The sequence below is a fragment of the Pseudorca crassidens genome, chromosome 2 (genome assembly GCF_039906515.1).
Source record: "Pseudorca crassidens isolate mPseCra1 chromosome 2, mPseCra1.hap1, whole genome shotgun sequence".
In the NCBI taxonomy this organism is placed as follows: domain Eukaryota; kingdom Metazoa; phylum Chordata; class Mammalia; order Artiodactyla; family Delphinidae; genus Pseudorca; species Pseudorca crassidens.
Window position 1 is genome coordinate 81,641,982 of NC_090297.1, and position 27,474 is coordinate 81,669,455.

The 27,474-nt window shown below is 32.9% G+C and overlaps 1 protein-coding gene across 9 annotated transcripts in view; it reads left to right on the forward strand.

Moving 5' to 3' along the window:
* CCDC18 (coiled-coil domain containing 18) overlaps positions 1-27,474 on the forward strand; it is a 135,100-nt gene that overhangs the window by 22,100 nt on the left and 85,526 nt on the right. For all 9 annotated transcript variants that reach the window (XR_010940947.1, XM_067726920.1, XM_067726922.1 and 6 more), the window contains exons 8-15: positions 354-450; positions 1,865-1,986; positions 2,920-3,211; positions 5,902-6,026; positions 6,879-7,039; positions 13,612-13,832; positions 14,963-15,073; positions 15,548-15,679. Coding sequence is in view for 8 of the 9 variants with exons in the window: in XM_067726920.1 (XP_067583021.1) it covers positions 354-450; positions 1,865-1,986; positions 2,920-3,211; positions 5,902-6,026; positions 6,879-7,039; positions 13,612-13,832; positions 14,963-15,073; positions 15,548-15,679 (1,261 nt within the window). In the remaining variant the exon portion in view is untranslated. The remainder of the gene's footprint in view (positions 1-353; positions 451-1,864; positions 1,987-2,919; positions 3,212-5,901; positions 6,027-6,878; positions 7,040-13,611; positions 13,833-14,962; positions 15,074-15,547; positions 15,680-27,474) is intronic.

Consider the following 27,474-nt stretch of genomic DNA (forward strand, 5'->3'; position numbering starts at 1 on the left):
AGTGGATTGATTCTGTAATACCTGATCTTTGAAAATTTATCATATAGCCTCAGGCAACTTCCCTAATCTGTCTTTTCCAGACAGAGAAAAAATTGCCAACACATAAGAATGTCTGTATGTTTCAAAGTTTATAAGTATTTTATGTTCTATATTATTTTTCATATAGATATCATAGGAAATTATTGTAGTCTAGTCTTCATTTTTCATTTTGCCATTTTAAGGCTTATACTCTTTTTTAACACCGAAAAATCTGCTTCTCTCTAGTTATTCCTTATAATTAAATATAGGTTATTTTGGAACTTACATACACAAGTACAGAGCATTCTTTTATTAATTATCTCGTTAAATTCTAGAGCTGAACAACAAAGGAATGAAGCACTATATAATGCTGAAGAGCTAAGTAAAGCTTTCCAACATTATGAAGAAAAGATGGCTGAAAAACTGGAAAAGGTAAGAGGCAGTTTTGCAAATTCAGTGTTTTGTATTACCATCCACATTCTGAAAATATAGACATAAATAGAATATCTTTATATATGGTTAAAGTGGGGAGTAATTTTTATGATCTCATTCATAATAAAATCATTGAAATAAAGAATTTATAATTATTAGTTAAGTATAATATTTACCATCTTCTTATAATGAGCAGAAACTTTCTTATCCAGAGAAGGAAAAGAGTGGAGACAAGGGACAAAATGTAGAGAAAGATGGGGTGAGTGAGCAGTTTAGAGCTATAGAAGTAAAAGCAGGAAATTTGTTCCTATCACCTCAGTGAAAATGAAGGCAGAGTAGATTATGTAGCCTTTAATTGGTCTCCTTAGACATAACACCCTGAGAGAGACTCACTTCTGCCTTTCAGAGGGAAGGTTCCTTGAATAGGTTCTACATAGTAATATAGTGGCTTAATTACATTCATTGAATATCTTCAAGTAATACCACATGATAATAAACCTGTTTGGAGGGAGGCCACATGTTGGACCTTAAGATAAATTCTTTATATCCTTAATTAATATAAATTCTTTATATCCTTAATATTTACAAATTCTGTTCGAAGAAAGGTAGAAGGATAGAAGAAATATTAAAAATAAGAAAAATTTAAGATCCCATTAGATACTGACGTCTTAAGTGTGAATTAATAAGATCACTGTTTTGAAAGCCTTGGTAAAGGTCCCCGTGAGAAAGAAATATTGTAGAAGGGATTTTTAATAAGGTAATCTGGACTGGGAGGTAGAATACTTAGTAGGGAGAATATCCTCCTAGAGAAGGGAGGACTTTATAGAGGAAAGAGAGGAAAATTTAAGAGATGATTTTTTTCATACTCCTAATTTAGGATTATAAATTTCAAACTGCTCAGCAGAGCCCTATAGTTAGATAGATATAACAAAGGAAGTGGGGCAGATCTGTCCAGTCCTCCATTTCCACTGCTCAAACCTGGATGCTTGACTTTTATCTGTTTTAAATTTGGGGCTGTGATTTCCTTGGGAGTATTCTGTGGCTAAAATTTCAAAAATTACTTCTCTGGAACATTTACACTAAAGTTAGCCTTTAGTAACTTGATGCAGCATCTCTACATGAGTTGCTTGCCTTGTCTACATAGAGCAGAACAATTCTGCTTTCAGGTAATCATGCTGTTGTTCCTTTCTTGTAGGCTCTTAACCATTTCTGGACAGGTGGTAGCATTCCCCCCTCCCTGTTCTTTGTTGCTGGAAGTTCATTTTGCTCCTTTCACTACAAGGCTGGGGACTTAAACTTGTGGAGTACTTACTCCACTCTCCTGCTTATTTCCGAAATCACTACATTTTAATTTGAAATACCTAAAACTTATGACCACATTAGTGCATCCACTGAAAACAAATTATTGTTTTAGGTTCAAGCTGAAGAAGCAATATTAGAGAAAAATCTGATTAACTGTGAAAAAGAAAATAAAAGGCTACAGGAAGAGTGTGGTCTATATAAAAGTGAACTTGAAATTCTGAAGGAGAAATTAAGGTACAGTATCCTATTGTAAAAAAAGGATTTTTGTGTGGAAATAGAGAAAAAACTGAAACATTTAAAAATAGAATATTTTGAATTCTGTAATTATGGGCTTAAATAATGTAGAAAGATAGGCGTCCATGACTGAAATTGTTTTCTACTTGTAAATTTAGGATTTTAAATGAATAAAACATGTGTTGATGTTAGTATACTTGTAAATATAGAGTAATGTGATCAACATATTTGCTTTGAATATATTTAGAAAAAATTAACACAGATGTAGTGTCCTTGTAGTGTGACCACATTAGCTAGTAAAATATGTATTCTTCAAATCATGAAGCATCACCTAGTGTAACCTCATTTCAGAGATGTTAAAAATGTGATAAAGGGAACTGATGAAATACAATAACAGTTCTAAACAGTAGATTGTTCTAATGTTTGACATGTTTTTATAGGTATACACATATAGGTTTAAAAACGCTGCATAGTAATCTGTTAATGGTTAATTAGATTTTATCTTTTAGAGTTGTGGCTAATAAATAGTTTGTGATTTTTTTCCTTATACTATCTAAAACTTTCTTGATGCTGCAAAACATTGTGTCAGGATTTTGGAGCTAACTCTCCTGTCATACACTTTTTAAAAGGGAGCAGAAATACCTCCAAGGTAATGGGATTATTCTGCTCAACTACTTACTGTGAGACACTGGGCAAGTTTCATAACCTTTCGTTGCCTTGTTTTCCTCCATCCGTAAGCAGGGAGTAACAATAGTGCTAGCCACTTAAAGTTGTGAGTGCCTAGCATGCAGAAGGTAGGCACTCAGTAAATGTGAGCAAGTATTATTATTTCAGAATTAAGCTTTAAAATATTTAAAAAGCGAGATTAACTAAATATGATTATTGAAAGTAAATGTATGTTTTATTTTCATTTTTATGCTTTTTTCTTCATAGGCAGTTAAAAGAAGAAAATAATAATGGAAAAGAAAAATTAAGGATCATGGCAGTGAAAAATTCAGAAGTCATGGCACAACTAACTGAATCTAGACAAAGTATTCTTAAGCTAGAGAGTGAGTTAGAGGATAAAGACGAAATACTTAGAGAAAAATTTTCTGTGATGAATGAAAACCGAGAATTAAAAGTTCGTATTGCAACACAGAATGAGAGACTGGATTTGTGTCAGCAAGAAATAGAAAGTTCAAGGGTGGAACTGAGAAGTTTGGAAAAAATTATGTCCCAGTTGCCAGTAAGTATGTGTGACAAGGAAAATTTTACCCAAGTACTTTATAAGAGATCATAATTTCGTAGTTGCTTTATTACCTTCTATTTTTTTCCTCACGTCTGCTTTCAGTCATCAGTTCTTTTCTATCTAATCCTTTTTTCTGAACTTACCTTTCTACTATTCCATCCTTTCTCAATCTCTCAGATGCCATGTATAAGAATGGCACAGAATTTTTTAAAACAACAGTTTTAAAGGAACATTTATATACCACAGCGTTCACCCATTTTAAGTGTACTGTTCAATGATTTTTAGTAAATTTACAGATTCTGGAACAATCACCACAATCCAGTTTTCAAACACTTCTATCCCCCAAAGGTCCCTTGTGCCCATTTATAATCAGTCCCTGTACCCATCCCCACTCCTAGGGAATCACTAATCTACTTTCTGCCTATGGAGATTTGTCTTTTCTGGACATTTCATATAAATGAATTGTACAATATATGGTCTTACGTTTTCTTAATGTTTTTGAGGATCTTTCATTGTGATATATATCAGTATTTCATTTCTTTCTATTGTTTAATATTATTCCTTTGTATGGATATGCCACATTTTATTTATTCATTCACCAGTAGATGTATATTTCGGTTGTTTCCACTTTTGAACTATTATGAATGATGCTGTTATGAATATTTGCTTACAAGTCTCTGTCCACACATTTCTCTTGAGTAGATACCTAGAAGTAGAATTGCTGAGTCATGTGGTAAATTTATGCCAAACTTTTGCAAAGTGGCTGTACCATTTTACATTCTCACCAGCAAAATGTGAGGATTTCTGTTTCTCTACATCTTAGCCAACAGTTGTTATTGTCTGTCTTTTTGATTGTAGCCATCTTAATGAGTATTACCTGGTATCACATTGTGGTTTTAATTTCCATTTCCCTGTTGACCATGTTGAGCAATTTTTCATATACTCTTAGAATGGTACAGAATATTAAATTGTTTTTATGGTAGCATCTGGCCACCTTTTCTCTATGAGTTATATGTATGACCATATTTATAAGTGAGATTAGGAAGAAAGTAAGTATACTTGTGTCAGAAATTTGTTATTCATAGGTGCAAAGTAAAGGTGAAATCAGGAGATAAGATAAAGATAAGATAAATGTGTCATGATTGGTTTCACATATGGATGGCTGGTAGACTTTTACCAATTTTAAACTGTCATGGAATTATGAAGCTGAAAGGGACCTTAGTAATCATCTAATTCAGTATTATCATTTTATTGAATTGGTGAAGAAGTGTACCCAAGGAAGTAAATAATTTGTCCAGCTAGCTAGTGGCAGAGTTAAAAGCAGAACATACCATTCTTGGTTCCCATCCCCCTGCAATATCTACTTTCCTGGGATGCTGATTATTTGCTTAGATTGTTTTTTTTAATTTTTTTTTTTTTTTTTTTTGGCCACATGGCACGTGGGATCTTTGTTCCCAGGCCAGGGATCAAACCCGTGCCCGCTACAGTGGAAATGTGGAGTCTTAACCACTGGACCACCAGGGAAGTCCCTGTTTGCTTAGATTTCTAATGTACTGTTTGCTTTTGAAATTTGATAGTAATCAAATGCAGGTAGCATTCATTTTAAATTGATACTTCCTTTGACTCAGTATCAAGAATTACTTGATATGTGATTCTGAAAGTGGTGTGATAATATATGCTTGATCCCATATAACATGGTTTAGAAATGTGAATTTGTCTATTTCTAAAAAGTGTGATTTTGTTATAGTTTGAAGGTAGTAGTCATTAAGTGCTTACCTTGCCCCTTTTCACAACTAATTTTTAAAATTATTATTCAGAACATACAGAATACATAAAGAGACCAATATAGCACATTTGCTAAATCTGGGAAACATATTGTGATATCTACTTCAGACATTTTTAGAATAAAAATTTATAGGGAAATAAAGCCTCAGTATGTACTTCATTAGATCCCCATTCTCTCCCTCTCTCCTCAGAGGTAGCCACTATTTTGAAATTCATATGTATCCTTCTTGCCCATATTTTAAATATTGCCACATACAGATGTATCCGGAAAAAAATATATATATAGTTCAGTGCATTTTTGAAAGTACAATATGTGCCTCTTTTGTTTTTCACTCAGTGTCATGTGATGTCTCCATAATGATTTATATAATGCAGATTTATTTTAACTATTGTAGTTTTCCCATTATGTTAATATTTCATAATGAATTTATACATTCTGTTGATGGCTGTTAGATTGTTTCTATTAAATTCACACAATTTTTCAAACTTACATAAAAAATAATTGTATCGGACTTCCCTGGTGGCACAGAGGTTAAGAATCTGCCTGCCAGTGCAGGGGACACAGGTTTGATCCCTGGCCCGGGAAGATCCCACATGCCGTGGAGCAACTAAGCCTGTGCGCCACAACTACTGAGCCTGGGCTCTAGAGCCTGCGAGCCACAACTGCTGAGCCCGCACACCACAACTACTGAAGCCCATATGCCTAGAGCCCATGCTCCGCAACAAGGGAAGCCACCACAAATGAGAAGCCCCCTCACCTCAACAAAGAGTAGCCCCTGCTCAATACAACTAGAGAAAGCCCGCGTGCAGCAATGAAGACCCAACGCAGCCATAAATAAATAAATAAATAAATTGTATCATAGATATTGTAAGTTTATATATGTTTGTTTTTAAACTTGCAGTTAAAAAGAGAAATGTTTGGTTTTAAATCATCTCTGTCTAAGCACCAGATGAGTATTTTGTCAAACAAGGAAGACAGTTACATTGGCTGCTGTGAGACAAATAAAATGGTGATTTCGGAATTGAGGTACGGTTTTCAGATGCTGAAGTTTTAGCACATACAATGTGTTTTGAAAATTGGTAATTAAGATCTTTAGTTGAGAAGTTGAGAAATATACAGAAAAGTCTAGAGAGTATTATAACAAATATCCATATTTCCACAACTAAGAGCTGATTCTTAACATTTTTTGATATTTTTTTTAAATCTGTTTCTTTAAATAAAAAATAAAACATTACAGGATAGATAATGCCCTTTGATCCTTAACACTAGTCCCATTCTCCTCCTAAGTATCTACCATCATGAGATGGATATCTATCCTTCAATTCATTTGTGTTTGTTTATACTCACACATATAAATATACTGTTTTTATATGTTTTGTAATTTTGCTTTTTCACTCAGCATCATTTTTAAAATTCGTGTCGAGGTAGGTAGGTAGAATGGTTGATCAATGGATGGACTAGTGTGGTTAGTTTAGTTTTAATAGCTGTATAAGAGTTTCTCCTACAACTACATCACAATTTATCTGTTCCTTTATCAATAGTTGCCTTATTTCTAGTTTTCCGCTATTACAAATAATGCTGCAAAGTCCATACTTAAACGTTTCCTGTACAATATGCGAGAATTTCTCTAGCAGATATTTCTAGAAGTAAAATTGCTGGGTCATAGGTTGTATACTATCAAGTTTCTAAAGTAGCTGAACCAGTTTACAGTGTAATCAGTTGTATATAAGACTTTCTGTATCTTGGCCAATAGTTGACTAATATCAGAGTTTAAAATTTTTTTTAATTAAAATTATATTAATTTGAAAGGGGAAAATGGTTTGTGGTATTTTTATAGAATCTTTCTAATAATTTTTGGTTTATTTTCTTTTGTGCCAGGATTAAGCTTGCAATGAAAGAGGCAGAAATTCAAAAGCTTCAGGCAAACCTGACTGCTAATCAATTATCTCACAATCTTATTGCTTCTAATGACAACCAAGAAAGTGGCAAATTAAATAGTTTAGAAACAGAACCTGTAAAACTAGGAGGTAATCAAGTAGGTAAGTATATTATATTCAATTCTTATTATAAATTGTAATCAGAGTTCTTTATGATAGTTTTTTAAAGAAACAGATTATCAACTGGTTACTATTATCAAACACACTTGATAATCTGTTATTACTACTTATGTGTTAAGACAGTAAAAATTATTTCAAAATTCTTGAACTTTGCATCATTCTTTAAAAATATATTTTTGAAGTAAAATTTACTTACAGTAGGATGCATCCATTTAAAATAAAAGTTCAATGCTTTTTGTCAGATTTTTTTTTAAAATAAATTTATTTATTTATTTTTGGCTGCCTTGGGTCTTTGTTACTGCACACGGGCTTTCTCTAGCTGCGGTGAGTGGGGACTACTCTTCGTTGTGGTGCATGGTCTTCTCATTGTGGTGGCTTATGTTGTTGCAGAGCATGGGCTCTAGGCTCATGGGCTTCAGTAGTTGTGGCATGCAGGCTCAGTAGTTGTGGCTCGCGGGCTCTAGAGTGCAGGCTCAGTAGTTGTGGCGCACAGGCTTAGTTGCTCCATGGCATGTGGGATCTTCCCGGACCAGGGTTCGAACCCGTGTCCCCTGCATTGCCAGGCGGATTCTTAACCACTGCACCACCAGGGAAGTCCAGATGTTTGTTTTTTTCTTATGGTTATACCCTTGTTACCATCACCACAATCAAGACATACAGTAGTCCCTGCCTATCCTCCCAGGATACATTCCAGGACCCCCGGTGGATGCCTGAAGCTGCAGATAGTATGAAACCCTATGTACTACTATGTTTTTTCCTATACATACATGCCTGTGATGAAGTTTAATTTGTAACTTAGGCACAGTAAGAGATTAACAACAATAATAATAAAATAGAACAATTATAACAGTATACTATAATAAAAGTTATGTGAATGTGGCCTCTCTCTCCCTCAAAATATCTTATTGTACAAATTTAATACCTTTTCTATCTTCACACATTGTGGCTATAACTTTTGCAGTTTGACGTGTGATAACAAAACTAGCACAAATTTCTTTTTTCTTTACAATTTCCTGGATTGAAGAGTCTTACTGTAGATCTTAGCAACCTCAGCATACAACTTTTTTTCTTATTAAGTTTAGTACTTTCACCTTTTCGCTTAAAGGGAGCATGTTACGGCTTCTTTTATATTTGAATTGCTAGCATCACTACTCTTGCACTTTGGGACCATTATTAAGTAAAATAAGGATTACTTGAACACATGCACTGCGGTACTGCAACAGTTGATTTGATAACCTAGTTGGCCACTAAGTGACTAACGGGTGGGATACATGGACAAAGGGATTATTATTCACATCCTAGGCAGGGCGGAGCTGGACGGCAAGGGACAGTGTGAGACTTCATCACACTACTCAGAACGGCACACAGTTTATAACTTATGAATTGTTTATTTCTGGAATTTTCCATTTATTATTTTCGAGCCTCAGTTGACAGCAGGTAACTGAAACCATGGAATGCAAAAACTAGGATAAGGGAGGACTACTGTATAACATTTCCCTCAGGATCCATATACTCCTTCCCAGTTACTTTGGGTTTAATTTTCTCTTCTTTTTAAATTTTTCTTAAAGTGAAAGCTTAGATTATTGACTTTAAATCTTTCTTCTTTTCAAATGTAAGTATTTAAAGGTACAAACTTCCCTTTAGTCAATGCTTTAGCTGAATCCCATTAATTTTATATGTTATGCTTTTATTTTATTCAGTTCAAAATATAATATCTCTTGTGTGTGTTTATTTCCAAATATTTAGTCATTTTCCAGATACCTCTGTGTTATTAGTGGTGGACATTAGGTTGGTTTCATTAAACAAATGAATTCATGAATGTACCCGATTTCAATTTTTTAAATATTTTGAGACTCAGTTTATTGGCCAGCATATGGTCTATTTTGGTGAATATTCCAGATTCACTTGAAAAAATTCTGTATTCTGTAATTATTGGGTGAAATTTTTTTTTGCACTTCTTTTGAGATATAGTTGACATGCAGCATTATGTAAGTTTGTGTATAGTGTAATGAGTTGACTTACATATGTTATGATTTCCACAGTAAATTTGGTAACATTGTCATCTCATTTACATACCAAAAAAAAGGAAAAAAGTTTTAAGATCTACTCTCTTAAATTTCAAATATACTATACAACAGTGTAACTTATTATCATCATGTTGTACATTATGGATCCACTTTTACTTTTAATATACTTAGTTCTTAGCCAATAATTAACATGAAGAAACCACCGTGTAGAAGAAAACTTGCAGTATTTGTTCTAATAGCAAATCACTTGAATACCTTATATATGATTATCTAGGTTATTAGGTAGTCTTTTTAAGACTCTTTAGGTTTTGTTTATTTGTTTCTTTGTTGCTTTTAAAAATTTGAATATTTCCCTTTCTTCCTTTCTTTTTCTTTCTTTCTTTATCATTAAAGTATAATTGACCTACAACACTGTTAGTTCCAGGTGCACAACATAAAGATTCGACATTACAAAATCACCACAATAAGTCTAGTTACCATCTGTCACCATACAATGTTATTACAATATTATTGACTGTATTCCCCATACTGTACCTTTCATCCCCATGACTCATTTATTTTGTAACTGAAAGTTTGTGCCTCTTAATCTCTCTCACCTATTTTATTTATCTCCTCCTCCTTCCCCTTCCCCAACTGCAACCACCAGTTTGTTCTCTGTATCTATGTCTGTTTCTGTTTTGTTACGTTTCTTCATTTGTTTTGTTTTTTAGATTCCATATATAAATGAAATCATACAGTATTTGTCTTTGTCTAGCTTATTTCACTTAGCATAATACCATCTAGATCAATCAATGTTGTTTCAAATGGCAGGATTTCATTCTGTTTCATGGCTGACTAATATTCTATTGTATAAATACAGTTTACATATTCATCTTCTTTATCCATTTATCAATTGATGGGCACTTAGGTTGCTACCATATTTTGGCTATTGTAAATAATGCTGCAATGAACATGGGAGTGCAGATATCTTTTCTAATTAATATTTTGTTTTCTTCAGAAAAATAACCAGAAGTGGAATTGCTGGGTCATATGGTAGTTCTGTTTTTAATTTTTGAGAAACCCCCATACGGTTTTCCACAGTAGCTGTACCAGTTTACATTCCTGCTAGCAGGGCACCAGGGTTCCGTTTTTTCCACATTCTTGTCAACCCTTGTTATTTCTTGTCTTTTTGATAATAGCATTTCTAACATGTGTGAGGTGATATCTCATTGTGGTTTTGATTAGATTTCCATGATTCGTGTTGTTAAGCACCTTTTCATGTACCTTGTTGGCCATTGGTGTCTTGTCTGGAAACATGTCTATTCAGATCCTTTTCCCTTTTTTTTTTTTTTTTTTTGCTGTTGAGTTATATGAATTTTTAAATATATTTTGAATATTAACCTCTTATCAGATACATGATTTAGAAATATTTTTTCCCATTCCATAGGTTGACTTTTCATTTTATTGATGGTTTCTTTTGCTATACAGGAGATTTTTAGTTTGATGTAGTCCCACACATTTGTTTTTGCTTTTGGTGTAAAATCCAAAAAAAAAAAAAATCATTGCTGAGACTGATGTCTAATAGCTTACAGTCTGTTTTTGTTTTTTTTTTCCCTAGTAGTTTTATGGCTTTAGGTGTTATGTTCATGTCTTTAATCCATTTTAAGTTAATTTTTGTGTATGGTGTAAGATAATGGTCCAGTTTCATTTTTTTTGTATGTTGCTGTCCAGTTTTCCCGACACCATTTATTGAAGGGACTATCCTTTCCCCATGGAATACTCTTCACTCCTTTGTTGTAAATTAATTGACCATATATTTATTTATAGTCTTTCTATTTTGTTCCATTGATCTATGTGTCTGTTTTTATGCCAGTACCATACTTTTTCTGATTACTATAACTTTGTAATATAGTTTGAAACCAGGAAGTGTAATGCCTCCAGTTTTGTTCTTCTTTCTCGTTTGTGGTTCCATATAAATATTTAGGATTGTTTGTTAATTTCTGTGAAAAATGCCATTGGAATTTTTATAGGGGTTGAATTGAATCAGTAGGTCACTTTGGGTTAGTATGGACAGTTTTACAATGTTAATTCTTCTAATCCAGGAGGATGAGATGTCTTTCCATTTATTTGTGTCTTCAGTTTCTTTCATCAACATCTTGTAGTTTTCAGTATACAGATCTTTTACCTACTTGGTTATATTTATTCCTAAGTATTTTATTCTTTTTGACTCAATTGTAAATGGGGTTGTTCTCTAACTTTCTCTTTTTTTTTAATTGGTTAATTGTTTATTTATCACGAGAAACTATTCCTTAGCCCAGATATTCATAGTTCATAGTTTCATAGTTCAGGAACACAGGTAAGTGACAAACTTCCATGGAACTCAACCCAAGGAAATTCTTTATATCCCCAAATCACTTTGCACTCTGAAAGATACCAACCTTCCTCACATCTCTTCAAAATATTTTATGGAATCATAATTTCTATAGAAATCTGCATATGCCTTCTTTCTTGGTTCAGCCACAGCAAACTTACAGAAAGTTGCAACTCCTAGGGAGACAGTGAGTGCTCCAACAATATGAAATCGCAGGCGCTTGGCCAGAAGGCCACACATCTGAGGTTTTGTCAAAGAACTGGAAGGCAGGGTAGTTTTTCTTGATAGCTCAACAACAACGTCCTTCCAGACTGATGGAGTAAATTTCTTTCTGATAGTTTATAGTTTACTCAGAATTAAGATTTTTTCCACTTGAAGTGAAATGTAGAAACTTTACAAGGTTATAGGTCTCTTTACCATCCATATTTTATATTGTAATTGTCCAGTGTATTATACCAGCATACACCGAAAACCTCACTAGACAATGCTATTTTTTCCTTTCAACTGTCATAATCTGATAGTTAATCACTGCAGCTTTTTGTTGATTAGTGTTTGCCTGGTAAAACTTTTTCCATCCTTTTAAACCTGTATCTTTATATATAAGGGAATTTCTAATAGAAAGCATATAATTGGTTCTTGCTTTAATAACCAGTGATTTTTACTCTTTTACTGGAATGTTTAGGTTACTTACATTTAATGTAATTATCGATCTTTTGGGGTTTAAATCTACCATCTTGGTATTTGTTTGCTTTCTATTCTATTGCCCTTTGTTCATCTTTCTTGCCTTCTTTTGAATGAATTATAGTATTCCATTTTTTTAATGTCCTCAATTGAGTAATTAATTATATCTCTTTTTTTTTAGTGGTTGCCCTGGTGGTTAACATATGCATCTTTAACTTATCATGCTCTATCTTCAAGTACAATGGGCTGCCAGTAGCAGAAATGACAGCAGAGAAAATTAGATATCTAAGTAATTAGAGGGAATACAGAAGAGAATGATGGGATCAGCAGAGGGAATTCTAGTTATTAGAGGTGGTGATAGTATATATCATATATTCTCTAACGTCACAGAAAAACAGAGACAATGATAGATTACTTAGAAATTGAATTATTAGGGATATGGAGAATTGATGGGAAATGGCTACTTATTCAGTCCTTGAAGGCATAGTACATCTGTACTTGTTTCCACATCTGTGTATTCTCAGGCAGTCATCTACATTATGCATCTACTTTATTTATTTTTTTAAATTAATTTATTTATGACTGTTGGATCTTCGTTGCTGTGCGCGAGCTTTCTCTAGTTGTGTTGAGCAGGGTCTAGTCTTCGTTGCGGTGCGTGGGCTTCTCATTGCAGTGGCTTCTCTTGTTGCAGAACATGGGCTTCAGTAGTTGCAGCATGTGGGCTCAGTAGTTGTGGCTCATGGGCTCTAGAGCACAGGCTCAGTAGTTGTGGCGCATGGGCTTAGTTGCTCCACGGCATATGGGATCTTCCTGGACCAGGGATTGAACCTCTGTTCCCTGCATTAGCAGTTGGATTCTTATCCACTGCACCACCAGGGAAGTCCCTATGCATCTACTTTAAAGCACTCCTGAAAGCTTGTTTACCTTTGAGTGGGCATAGGTGTGTACATTTATAATGGAGAAAAGGTATATTCAAACAACTACCTCTGATAACCTTCAGTGTTTTTAAAAAGCATTACTGAGTTCTCATCAGCTCGTTTGGAATAAGAAGGATTCTCTGTTTTTGGCTTTTGAACCTACATCTATATACAGTAGCAAATATTATTAATGATCTCAAGTTATCCAAATAAATTTATGATAAACTTTGGTTTAAGGAGACAGGACAATGTTTGTGTGTTTTGGGTTTTCTTTTTCAAACAATTATTTATATCCAAACAATGGGATTTTTAAAGATGGAGACGGGCTCTTTGTGGAAAAAAAGAAAAGTGAGTGAGTCAGAAGACCTTATTCCTACTTTGTTATGTATTTAATAATAGGAAGTACCTTGCTTACCATGTTCCTTCATTATATTTTCCTTAATGTATGTTTTATTCTCCATCCGCTTTAGTATTCTTTAGATCAGAAACTAAACTTATGATTAAATCTTTCAACATTGAAATGGGTTTTTATTCTTTAAGTTTTATACAGAACAATTTTCCTTTTATGTTTATTAACAGAAAGTATAAAAGATCAAAATCAACATACTGTGAACAAGCAATATGAAAGAGAAAGGCAAAGACTTGCTTCTGGAATAGAAGAATTACGTGATAAGTTGATGCAGATAGAAGCTGAGAATTCTGATTTGAAGGTTAACATGGCCCACAGAACTAGTCAGTTTCAGCTGATTCAAGAGGAGCTGCTAGAGAAAGCTTCAAACTCTAGCAAACTTGAAAGTGAAGTAAGCTTGAATTAGCTATTTATATGTACTGGATTTTGAGAGAAGAAAAAAGTGTTGTAGCGTTTTTGTAAAACTTGTATGTTAAAGTCCAGATTTATACACTAAAAAAAAATTAATGGTACCTCATGAGTTATAACTTCTTTTAAAACTATATTTGGAAACTTCTGGGTTTTAATATATGTTAAAAGTAGGAAAATACTGTAGTGGCTAAATTTGGTGAAACAAACTGTACTGTATTCTATTATTTCTTCCAAGTATAAGTTAATATGGCAAATACATATTTACAAGTAAAAAATTTGGATTATGTAATTGGAAAAAAGGGGTAGTAGTAGAGGATTTCAAACTTTAGCAAACAGTAGAACCACCTGGAAAGCCTGTTAAACATGCACGTTTTGGGTCCTATTCCAGTGATTCTGATTTAGTACGTATGGAGTAATGCAAAGGAATCTGCATTTTTAAACAATTACATGTGAATCTGATGCAGATATCTTATGGATTACATTCTGAAAAGGGGATAAAGTATGTTTTATGAATATCTGATCGTCATTTCCACTGAGGACAGAACAGAATTAGGTAATTGTGGACCACGTCCACGTGTGTATATGCTCTACTCACCCTTCAAACCAGAGGCTGCAGCTATCTGAGGGTACTTTTTAAATGTCTGATTTTTCATCTTAAAGTCTGTAGCCAAGACTAGGGAAAAGACCTGTGGGATAGGAACTTAAATAAGTAATGGAAAGGAGATTTAGTCAGTCTATAACTATAGCCATCAGCTTACTTAGAAAATTGCCAAGTACTGAGATGAACAACTTTTTTAAAATTAAAATATTAGCACAGTCTCGTTGAAAATACAAAAAGGGACAAAGAAGAAAATAAAACATTGATCGTTCTACCACAAGAAATTACTACTGTTAACATTTTATTGTACTAATTTCAGTCTTTAATAGCTACTTTTATGAAATGGGTTCGGGGGCAATCCTATTTGAACATAGGGATCTGAAATAAATACTTACGTATTACACAGATGGAATAAGCTATGTCATATTTCTGGTCTTCCCTTCACTGTTTTTCTTCTGAATTGTCACTTATTTTTAAAAAATAATTTTTTATTTATTTCAATGTGTTTTCAGATGACAAAGAAATGTTCTCAACTTTTAACTCTAGAGAAACAGCTAGAAGAAAAAATTGTTGCTTATTCCTCTATTGCTGCAAAAAATGCGGAACTAGAACAGGAACTTATGGTAAAAATTACCTTTTTTTTGATACAGATTTACTGTGGCTTTAAGGAACTTAATTTGTAACAGCATGTTTGTTTTAGTATCATTATTCTAAAATGTACCATATAGGAAAATATAAATTCTACCAAACTTCAGATTATTCAATTTTTATTTCTATATTTTTAAGTTATATATTTTTAAGTTAATATGGCAAGTTGTTATCTAAAGTTCCTCATTTTTATTTTAGTAGAATTGAAGGAAATGGTAGTAGTTCTTTGATATGCTTTGTAGCATTTTTAAACAATCTTATCATTTTGATACAATTTTTTAAAAAACACTTTCTCTTTTTTATAAATATTTAAATATTTTTGAAGTTGACATATTAACTACTATGATTCTTTGAAGCCTAGAATATGATAAATTTTATGCTTTACTAATGTACTTTTATGTAAAACTCTTTCTTAATTATGTTCTTTTAAAGTGTTTTTGTATTTCTAGGAAAAGAATGAAAAGGTTAGAAGTCTAGAAACCAATATCAATACAGAGCATGAGAAAATTTGTTTAGCTTTTGAAAAGGCAAAGAAAATTCATCTTGACCAGCATAAAGAAATGGAAAAGCAGATTGAAAGAGTAAGATATTAATTATGTTTTTATAAGTAAATATAATATATATTTAGAATATGAATGCTGAAAAGAACCTTAAACATTACTAGCTCAGCTTTCTTTATTTTAATAGATGAGGAAACAAAGACATAGAAAAGTTAGTGGCAAATACTATAATTAGAATCACATTACTTCTGGATCATTTTACAATGCTCTCTCCTTTAGTACTCTTGCCATTTCAGTTTTGATCATTACTTTTTGACATTATCAAGCTAAGAGTGATTCTGTAGACTCTTTTCCACTAGAGATATTATTTGCTTGAAGATTGGTTAAGAGGAGATGCTCTCTTGATCTTGAGTTAAAAGTGAAGAGTAAAAAAAAACAAAAAACAAAAGTGAAGGAGAAACTGTGAGACCAGAAGCACAAGACCAAATAAAAAATAGATAGTTTGGATGGGTTTAATAGCAGAATGTAGCTAACACACAAATATAAACTTCAAATGTAGAGCAATAGAAATTATTCAGTCTGAGTAATAGAGAGAAAAAAAGATTTGGAAAAAAGTGAACAGAGCCTCAGAGAACTGTTGAACAATATCAGAAAGTCTAGCATTTATGTCATCAGAGTACCAGAGAAGAGGAGAATGAGACTGGTACAAAAAATATTTGAAGGAATTATGACTGATAACTTTGCAGATTTGTGAAGGAAATAAATTTACAAATTCAACAAGCTTAAAGAGGATAAAATCTTGAAAGCAGCCAGAGATAAATAACACATTGTATATAGAGGAACAAAGATTAAAATTTACTGCAGATTTCTCATCAGAAAATCAAAAACTGTGAAGGTTAGAAGACCGAAGAACTGTTTTTTTTTTAAGTGCTGAAAGAGAAAAATTGTCAACATAGAATTTTATGTCCAGCAATAATATTCTTTAGGATATATAAAGACATTCTTAGATTAAGGGCAATTTAGAGAACTTGTCATGAGCAGACTTGTTCTAAAATAAATGATAAAGTTCTTCAGGCAAAAGAGAAATAAGAGGGAAAATTTAAGCCTCAGGGATGAAGAGCAACAAAAACAGTAAATATTTGGTTACATACCATGGACTATATTTATTCTTTTAAGATTTTTGTAATATTTATGACCGTTGAAAGAAAGAATAGAATTGTCTAGTGAGGTTTTCATTGTATGTTGATGTAATACCTTGGATGATTACAATATAAAATAAGAATGGTATAATCTTGTAAAGTTTGTACATTTCACTTCAGGTGGAAAAATCTAATTCTGAGTAAACTATGAAAATTTAAAAACAGTTGGTCCCCTTTATCCACAGATTATATGTTCTAAGATCCCAACTGGATTCCTGAAACTGTGGATAGTACCAAACCCAATAAATACTATGTTTTTTTCTATACGTACATACATACCTATGATGAAGTTTAATTTATAAGTTAGGCACAGTAAGAGAATATCCAAATGGCCAGCCTCACTACTCTTGTACTCTGGGGCCATTATTTAGTAAATTAAGAGAGTTACTTGTACACAAGCACTGCTGTACCATGACAGTCAATCTGATAACTGAGATGGCTGCTAAGTGACTAATGGCAGGTAGCATATACAGTGTGGATATGCTGGGCAAAGGGATGATTCACATCCTGGGCAGGAAAGAGTTTTCCTCAGGGTTTAATCATGCTACTCAGAATGGCATGATATTTAAAACTTATGAATTGTTTATTTGTGGAATTTAATATTTTCATATTACAGTTGAGTGTGGGTAACTGAAACTGTGGAAAGCGAAACTACAGATAAGGGGGGACTACTGTATGTATATTATAATCCCTAGAACAACCACTAAAAAAACTATACAGATACAGTAATATGCTAACAAATAAAATATTATAGAATTCTGAAAATATTCATATAGTTAAAAGAAGGCTGGAAAGGGGAAACAAATGAAAAATAGAGGAGACAAAGAGAAAACTAATAAAGGGGTATGTGCTTAAATTCAGGCATCTCAGATATTAATTTAGATGTAACTGTTCTAAACACACCAAATAAAAATTGAAATTGTGAGATTGAATTTAAAAAAACAAGATGCAGATATACTGTCTTTAAGAAGTCCATGTTAAATATAAAGATGTAGATAGGTCAAGTATAAAAGCATGGAAAAAGATGTACCAGGCAAACAATAATCAAAAGAAAGCTGGAGTGGCAATATAAGTATCAAAGTAGACTTTAGAACAAAGAAAATTACCAGGGATAAAATAGAAAATTGTGTAGTGATAAAAGGCTCAATTCACCAAGAAAACATAACAGTCCTAAATGTGATATGTACCTAACAAACTAATTTCAAAATACGTGAAGCAAAAGTGAAGAGGTCTGAAAGGAGAAAGAAATTAATACAAAATTATAGTTGGAGATGTCAACACTACTCTTTTCTGTAATTGATAGAATAAGTAGATTAAAAATTCAGCAAGGATATAGAACTCACCTGAACAGCACTGTCAACGAACTTTTTTAAAAAATTTTGGCCGTGCTACTTGGCATGTAGGATCTTAGTTCCCCAACCAGGGATGGAACCTCTGCCCACTGCAGTGGAATTGCAGAGTCTTAACCACTGGACCAACAACAGAATATACATTCTTCTTCAGTACACCTGAAATATTCACCAAGATATACCATACCCTAGGTCATAAAATCAGCCTTATCAAATTTCAAAGAATTAAAACCATGTATACAGTTGTCCCTTGGTATCCATGGATGATTGGTTCCAGGACCCACTGTAGAAGATCTGCAGATGCTCAAGTCCCATAGTGGGCCCTCTATATCTGCAGTTCCACATCAGTGGATTTAACCAACCACGTATTGTTTAGTACTGTATGTATTTATTGAAAAAAATCTGCCTATAAATGCACCTGCACTGTTCAAACCCATGTTGTTCAAGGGTCAACTGTAGTATATTTTCTGACCATAATGGAATTAAACTAGAAACCATTAATGGAAAGATATCTGGAAATTCCCCAAATATTTGGAAGTTAAACAACACACTTTTTAAAAAAATATCTTTATTGGAGTATAATTGCTTTACAATGTTGTGTAAACAACACACTTTTAAATAATCCATGGATCAATGAGTAAGTCTCAAGGGAAATTTAAAATATTTTAAACAATGAAAATGAAAACAATATATCTGAATTTGTGGAATGCAGCTAGAGCAGTTCATAGAGCTTTATAGCATTAAATGCATACATTAGAAGAAAACTTAAAAAAAATCAGTAATCTAAACTTCCACCTTAAGAAACTAGGAAAAGAAGACCAAAATTAACCCATAAGAAACAGAAAGATGGAGATAATAAAAAGCATAATTGAAAGAAATTGGAATTTGAAAAGAGAATATTAGTAGAGAAAATCAGTGAAATCTAAATCTGGTTCTTTGAAAAGATCAGTAAAATTTATAAACCTCTAGCCAGTCTGATGAAGTAAAAAAAAAAAAGAGAGAAAACACAGATAACCTGTATCAAGAGTGAGTAAGGGTGTATCACTAGACACCTCACAGATATTAAAGGTTAATAAAGGAAAGGAGAGGTTTATCCTGAGAATGGGAGGCTGGTTCAACATTCAGAAAAAAAAAAATCATTGTAATCTACCATATTAGCATACCAAAAACCAGAAAAACCTACATGATCATATCAATAGATGCAGAAAAAGCTTTTGATAAAATTCAACATTTTCTCATGATGAAAACTCTTAGCCAACTAGAAATAGAAGGGAACTTCATGAACCTGATGAAGGGCATCTTCCCAAAAAATCCTATGGATAATATATCTTAATGGTGAAACACTTAATTCTCTCCTGTAAGATTGGGAACAGAGCAAGAATATCTGCTGTCATCACTCCTATTTAACATCATACTAAAAAGCCCATTTCAATCAGGAGGAAACAAAGCTATCCCTGTTTCCTGTCTATGTAGGAAATCCCAAAGAATCTACAAAAATATCTTAAAATTAATGAGCGAGCAAGGTCACAGGATGCAAGGTTAACATCCACATCAGTTGTATTTCTATATATAGTTGACTCTTGAACAACACTGGTTTGAACTGTGTGGGTCCATTTATCCTCGCATTTTTTTTAGTTTGTGTAATACTACACAGTCTGCGGTTGGTTGAATTGGTGGATACAGAACTGCAGATATGAAGGGCAGACTGCAAAGTTATTCACAGATTTTTGACTTCAAGGAGGGGTTGTTGCCACTAATCCTCACGTTGTTCAAGGGTCAACTGTACTAGCAATGAACAATTAGAAGCTAAAATTTTAAAAATACTGCTATTTACAAAGCTCCAAAGAGATAAGACATAGATGTAAATAAAACAAAATATGTGGAATATTTGTATGCTGAAAACTACAAAATGTTAAAGAAAGACCTAAATAAATGGAAAGAAATACCATTTCTGTGGATTGTAAGTCTCAATATATTTAGGATGTCAGTTCACCTTAAACAGATCTCTCGATTTAATACATTTCCAATCAAAATCCCAGTAAAAAATTTTTTGTGCGCATAGATAGCTGATTTTGAATTTTGTAATAGAAAGGCAAAGAAACTAGAATAGGCAAAACAAGTTTGAAAGAGAACAAAGTTAGTGGATTTATGCTACCGTATCTTAAGACTTACTATAAACCTATAGTAATCAAGACAGTGAGGTATTAACAAAATAATAGACACATAGATGAAAGGAACAAAATATAGGGTCTAGAAATAGACCTGGCAAATATGGTCAACTGATTTTTAACAAAGGTACAAAACCAATTCAGAATGGAGAAAGAATAGTTTTTGAATGAGTAATGCTGGAACAATTGGACATCCATATGCAAAAAGATGGAGCTGCAGTATATACCTATATAAAAATTAATTCAAAGTGAATCATATATTTAAATATAAAATAAAAAGATATTAAAACTCAGAAGAAAACATGGGAGAAAATCTTCATGACCTTAGGTTAGGCAAGAGTTCTTAGATATAAAACCAAAACAATATAAGGGAAAAATTGATAAATTGGAATTCATCAAAATTAAAAATGTATGCTCTATGAAAGACATTATTAAGAGAATGAAAAGACAAGCTATAAACTGGGAGAAAATATTGTAAATCACATATCCAGCAAAGAACTTTTACCCAGCATATATAAAGAATTCTCAAAATTCATCAATAAGAAAGTAATCCCATTTTTTTAATGGACAAAGACTTGAATAGATACTTCATCAGAAAAGATATACAAATGGCAAATAAGCATATGAAAATATGTTGAACTTGATTCATCATTAGGAAAATGCAAATTAAATGCACAGTGAAATACTACTGCATTCTTGTTAGAATACTGAGAGAGAGAGGTAGAAAGGAAGGGAGGAAGGAAGATCTGACAATAGCAAATGCTACCCAGGATGTGAAACAACTGGTTTTCTCATATATTGCTGGGGATAATGCAAAGTAGTAAAACTACTGAAACAACTTAACATCTTCTTATACACTTAACATATGACCCAGCAGTCTTAGATATTTGTTCTAGACAAATGAAAACTTATCTTTACACTAAAACCTACTACAAATGTTTATAGTAGGTTTATTCATAATTGCCAAAAACTGGAAACTACCCAGTGTCTTTCAATGAGTAAATGGGTAAACTATGGTACCTCAATACAATGGAATACTACTCAGTAATAACAAGGAATAATCTATTGATTCAGGAGAAAACATGGGTGAATCTACAAGGCTTTATGCTAATGGAAAGAAGCCAATTGCAAAATGTTGTATACAATTCTATTTCTTTGACATTCTCAATAAAGTCAAAAGCTATAGGATGAAGATCATTTTATTGATTGCCAGGTGTTGGGAAGGGTGGAGAGTTGACTATAAAGCAAGTGTCCCCAACCCCCGGGCCATGGAACAGTACCTGTTAGGAACCAGGCTGCACAGCAGGAGGTGGGCGGCAGGTGAGCGAGCAAAGCTTCATCTGTATTTACAGCCACTCCCCATTGCTTGCATTACCACCTGAGCTGCACCTCCTGTCAGCATTATGGTGAGTTGTATAATTATTGCATTATATATTACAATGTAATAATAATAGAAATAAAGTGCACAATAAATGTAATGCGCTTGAATCATCCCGAAACCATCCTCCCCACCCCCATCCGTGGAAAAAGTGTCTTCCACGAAACCAGTCCCTGGTGCCAAAAAGGTTGGGGACCGCTGCTGTAAAGGATTAACATGAGGGGTCTTGAGAGTGAAGGAATCATTCTGTATCCTTATTGTGATGGGAGTTTTATGAATCTATGCATGTATTAAAAAACCTCAGACTCATACACCCAAAAAATGAATGTAAATGAAGTTTTAAAAAGTATCCCACCCTAGAATCATTGTTACAATATTAGTTTATGTCTTTTAGACCAGTTTCTCTGCATCTTTGCATACTTACATGTTTATAGTACACATATACACAAACACACGTAAACAATTTTTAATAGCTTCGTTTTACAGAATTATTGCTATTTGACTTTTCTATTAGGATTATAATTAATTTTCAGTAAACTTTATTGTAAGCTATTTTTTTCTTATTTTAGAATATTATTTTATAATAGAGTCTCAAAAATGGAACTACTGACTCAGGAGATAAAAAATATTTTTCAGATGAGTTTATCCCTGATAAATCCTTCAAAGTTTAATTTGAAAATGGCAGAAATTCTAGGAAGATATTATATTTGATATCTCAAATACTGAATTGCTGCAGAGAATTGGCATGATAGGTCTGTCCAAGGGCCTACTTGATAATTGGTGGGTCAGCTTCTATGAAAATCTATGGTTATAACATCATTTAGTCTTGTTTATTCATAAAATTAATTTTAATATATTCATGTTTTAAGAAAAAATTCTAAAGTTATTTAATATTTTTCAAACTTTTTATTGTGGTTAGTATTATCAGTATTAGTGTTATTGGTGTTATAATTTATGTTATCTTAACTATTTTTAAGTGTACAGTGGTATTAAATACATTAACATTGTTGTGCAACCATCACCACCATTTATCCTCATAATTCTTCTCATCTTGTAGAACTGAATCTCTGTACTCATTAGAGTACACAATAACTCCCTATTCTCCTCTCCCCCCAACTCTTGGCAATCACTATTCTACTTTCTGTGTCTGTGATTTGCCTTCTCTAAGTACCTCATGTAAGTGAAATCATATAGTATTTGTCTTTTTATGACTGGTTTGTTTCACTTAGCATAATGTTCTCAAGGTTCATCCATGTTGCAGCATACTGCAGAATTTCCTTCCTTTGTAAGGCTGAATAATATTCCATTGTATGTACATAGCACATTTTGCTTATCCATTCATCTGTTGATGGCCACTTGGTTTGTTTCCACATTTTAGCTGTTGTGAATGATGCTGCTATGATCATGCGGGTGTACAAATATCTCTTTGAGACCCTGCTTTAAGTTATTTTGAGTATACATGCACAAGTGGAATTGCTGATAATATGGTAATTCTGTTTTTAATTTTTTGAGGACAAACCATACTGATTTCTACAGCAGCTATACCGTATTACATTCCCACCAACAGTGCTCAAGTGTTCCAATTTCTCCACATCCTTGTAAACACTTGTTTTCTGGTTTTTAACAGTAGCCATCCTAATGAGTGTGAGGTGGTATCTCATTGTAGTTTTGATTTGCATTTCCCTAATGATCAGTGATGCTGATAATCTTTTCATGTGCTTGTTGTCTAGTCATATAGCTTCTTTGGAGAAATGTCTAGTTATTTCCTTTACCCATTTTTTAATAGGGTTGTTTTTATGTAGTTGTTGAGTTTTAGGACTTTTCCATATATTCTGGATATTGATCCCTTATCAAGGTATGTGATTTGCAAATATTCTCTCCCATTCTGTGGGTTTCCTTTTTACTCTGTTGAGAGTGTCTTTGGATGCACAGACTATTAGAATTTTCATGAAGTCCAGTTTGTCTATTTTTTCTTTTGTTGCCTATACCTTTGGTGTCATATTTAAGAAATTATTTGGTGTCATATTTAAGAAATTATTACCAAATCCAATGTTGTGAAGCTTTGGTTCTATGTTGTGAAGCTTTTGTTCTATGTTTCCTTCTAAGAGTTTTATTTTTTTAGGTCTTAATTTAGGTCTTTGGTCCATTTTGAGTTAATTTTTATATATGGTGCTAGCTGTGGGTCCAACTTCATTCTTTTGCATGTGGATATCCAGTTTTCTCAGCACCATTTGTTAAAAGGACTGTCCTTTCCCCCCACTGAATGATCTTGGCACCCTTGTCAAAATCATTTGACCATATATGTGAGGATTTATTTCTGGGCTTTTGATTCTATTCCATTGGTCTATATGTCATATGCGAAATCACAGTTTTTATTACTGTAGCTTTGTAATAGATTTGAAATCAGGAAATGAGGGTCCTCCAGCTTTGTTCATTTTCAAGATTGTTTTGGCTGTTCAGGGTCCTTTGAGATTTCATATGAATTTTAGGGTGGGTTTTTCTGTTTCAGCAAAAAATGTCATTGGGATTTTGCTAGGGATTGTATTGCATTGGGTAATATTGACACTTTAACAATATTAAGTCTTCTAATCCATGAACGTGTAATATGTTTTTATTTATTTACATTTTCTTCAATTCTTTTCATCAGTGTTTTGTAATTTTAATTGTACAAGTCTTTCACCTCCTTGGTTAATTCCTAAGTATTTTATTCTTTTTGATACTATTGTAAATGAAATTGTTTTTGTAATTTTCTTTTCAGATTGTTCATTGTTCACATATAGGAATGCAACTGACTTTTGTGTGTTGAATTTCATCCTCTACTTTTCTGATTTCATTTATCAGTTCTAATAGTTTTATTGTGTGAAATCTTTAGGGTGTTCTATGTATAAGATCGTATCATCTACCAATAGATAATTTTACTTCTTCCTTTCCAACTTGGATGTCTTTTATTTCTTTTTCTTGCCTAATTGCTCTGGCTTGAACTTCCAGTATTATGTTGAATAGAAGTGGTGAGAGGGGCATCCTTTTCTTGTTCTGAGCATAGAGGAAAAGCTTTCAATCTTTCACCATTGAGTATGTTAGCTGTAGGTTTTTCATATAAGGCTTTTATTATGTGAAGGTAGTTTCCTTCTGTTCCTAATTTGTTGAGAGGGTAGTTTCCTTCTGTTCCTAATTTGTTGAGAGGGTATCATGATAGGGTGTTGAATTATGTCAAATGTTTTTTCTGCATCAACTGAGATGCTCATGTGTTATTTTTTTCTATTGAGATGCTCATGTGTTATTTTTTTCTTTCATTCTGTTGATATTGCACGTAACATTGATCAATTTTCATTGCATTCCAGGAATAAATTCCCCTTGGTCACTGTGTTTAATCCTTTTACTATGCTGCTGAATTTGGATTGTTAGTATTGTGTTGAGGATTTTTGCATCAGTGCTCATAACAGATATTTGTCTGTAGTTTTCTTTTCTTGTAATGTCTGGGTTTCGTATCAGGTTAATGCAGGTCTTACAGTATTAGGCAGTATTCTCTCCTTAATTTTTTGGAAACATTTGAGGAGGATTGGTATTAGTTCTTTTTTATGTGTTTGGTAGAATTCATCAATAAAGCAAGCAGGTTCAAGGCTTTTCTTAGTTGGGAGATTTTTGATTTCCCATTCAATCTCCTTACTATTTATAGGTCTGTTTAGATTATCTATTTCTTCATGATAGAGTCTTTGTAGGTGTTTCTAGGAATTTGTCCATTTCATCTAGATTATCCAACTTGTTGGTATATAATTATTCATTGTACTTTCTTATGATCTTTTTTTATTTCTGTAGAATTGATAGTAATAGTCCCACTTACATTTCTGATTTTGGTAATACTGAGTCCTCTTTTTTTGACCACCTAGCTAAAGATTTGTCAATTTTGTTTATGTTTTTGAAGAACCAATTTTTCATTTCATTGATATTCTTCATTGTTTTTCTGTTCTCTATTTTGTTGATCTTTACTGTAATCTTTATTATTCCTTCTGCTAGCTTTGGGTTTATTCTGTTCTTCTTTTTCTTGTTTCTTATGTTTTAAAGTTAGGTTATTGACTTGAGATCTTCCTTGTTTTTTAATGTAAGCATTTATAGCTATAAATTACCCCCTAAACATTGTTTTTGCTGAGTCCTGTAAGTTTTCGTAAGTTGTGTTTTTGTTTTCATTCATTTCTAAGTAGTTTCTAATTTCCCTTGTGAATTCTTCTTTGATTCATTGGTTATTTTTAAATGTATTGTTTAATAAATATCACAATTTTGTGAATTTTCCAGTTTTCCTTTTGTTGTTGATTTCTAACTTCATCTCATTGTGGTTGGAGAATGTACTTTATATAATATCTGTCTTGTAAAATTTATTGAGACTTAAATTCGTAGCCTAACATATTGTCTATCCTGGAAAATATCCAATGTGCACTTGAGAAGAATGTATATTCTATTGTTTTGGGGTTGAGTGAGCTGTGTATGTCTATTAAATATGATTTGTTTATTGTGTTGAGTCCTCTCCTTACTTATATTCTCTCTGGTTGTTCTACATATTATTGAGAATAGGCTATTGAAGTCTTCAAGTACTGTTGCAGAACTGTCTATTTTTCACTTCAACGCTGTCTGTTTTTGCTTCATATATTTTGAAAGTCTGTCTTTGGTGTATAAGTGTTTGTAATTGTTGTATCTTATTGCTATATTGTAATAACCTTATATTAATATATATTATCTGTCTTTGTCTCATAATCTTTTTAAATTTAAAGTACGATTTGCCTGATATTACTATAGCTATCCCTGCTTCCTTTTAGTTACCATTTGCATGGACTATCTTTTCCCATCTTTTCATTTTTTATCTATTAGTATGTTTGGATCTAAAATGAGTCTCTTATCATAAATGGGTGTTGAATTTTGTCAAAAGCTTTTTCTGCATCTATTGAGATGATCATATGGTTTTTATTCTTCAATTTGTTAATATAGTGTATCACATTGATTGATTTGTGTATATTGAAGAATTTTTGCATCCCTGGGATAAATCCCACTTGATCATAGTATACGATCCTTTTAATGTGTTGTTGGATTCTGTTTGCTGGTATTTTGTTGAGGATTTTTGTATCTAAATTGCAGAGTGTTCCTTCCTCTGCAATTTTTAGACTTCAGACTATACTACAAAGCTACAGTAATCAAGACAATATGGTATTGGCACAAAAACAGAAACATAGATCAGTGGAACAAGATAGAAATCCCAGAGGTAAACCCATGCACCTGTGGTGGGTGTCTGTAATTTTCTTTTTTTGTAGTATCTTTGTCTCTGGTTTTGGTATCAGGGTGATGGTGACCTCATAGAATGAGTTTGGGAGTGTTCCTTCCTCTGCAATTTTTTGGAAGAGTTTGAGAAGGATGGGTGTTAGCTGATCTCTAAATGTTTGATAGAATTCACCTTTGAAGCCATCTGGTCCTGGACTTTTATTTGTTGGAAGATTTTTAATCACAGTTTCAATTTCGTTACTTGTGATTGGTCTGTTCATATTTTCTATTTCTTCCTGGTTCAGTCTTGGAAGGTTATACCTTTCTAAGAATTTGTCCGTTTCTTCCAGGTTATCCATTTTATTGGCATACAGTTGCTGGTAGTAGTCTCTTAGGATGCTTTGTATTTCTCCGCTGTCTGTTGTAACTTCTCGTTTTTCATTTCTAATTTTCTCGATTTGAGTCCTCTCCCTCTTTTTCTTGATGAGTCTGGCTAATGGTTTATCAATTTTGTTTATCTTCTCAAAGAACCAGCTTT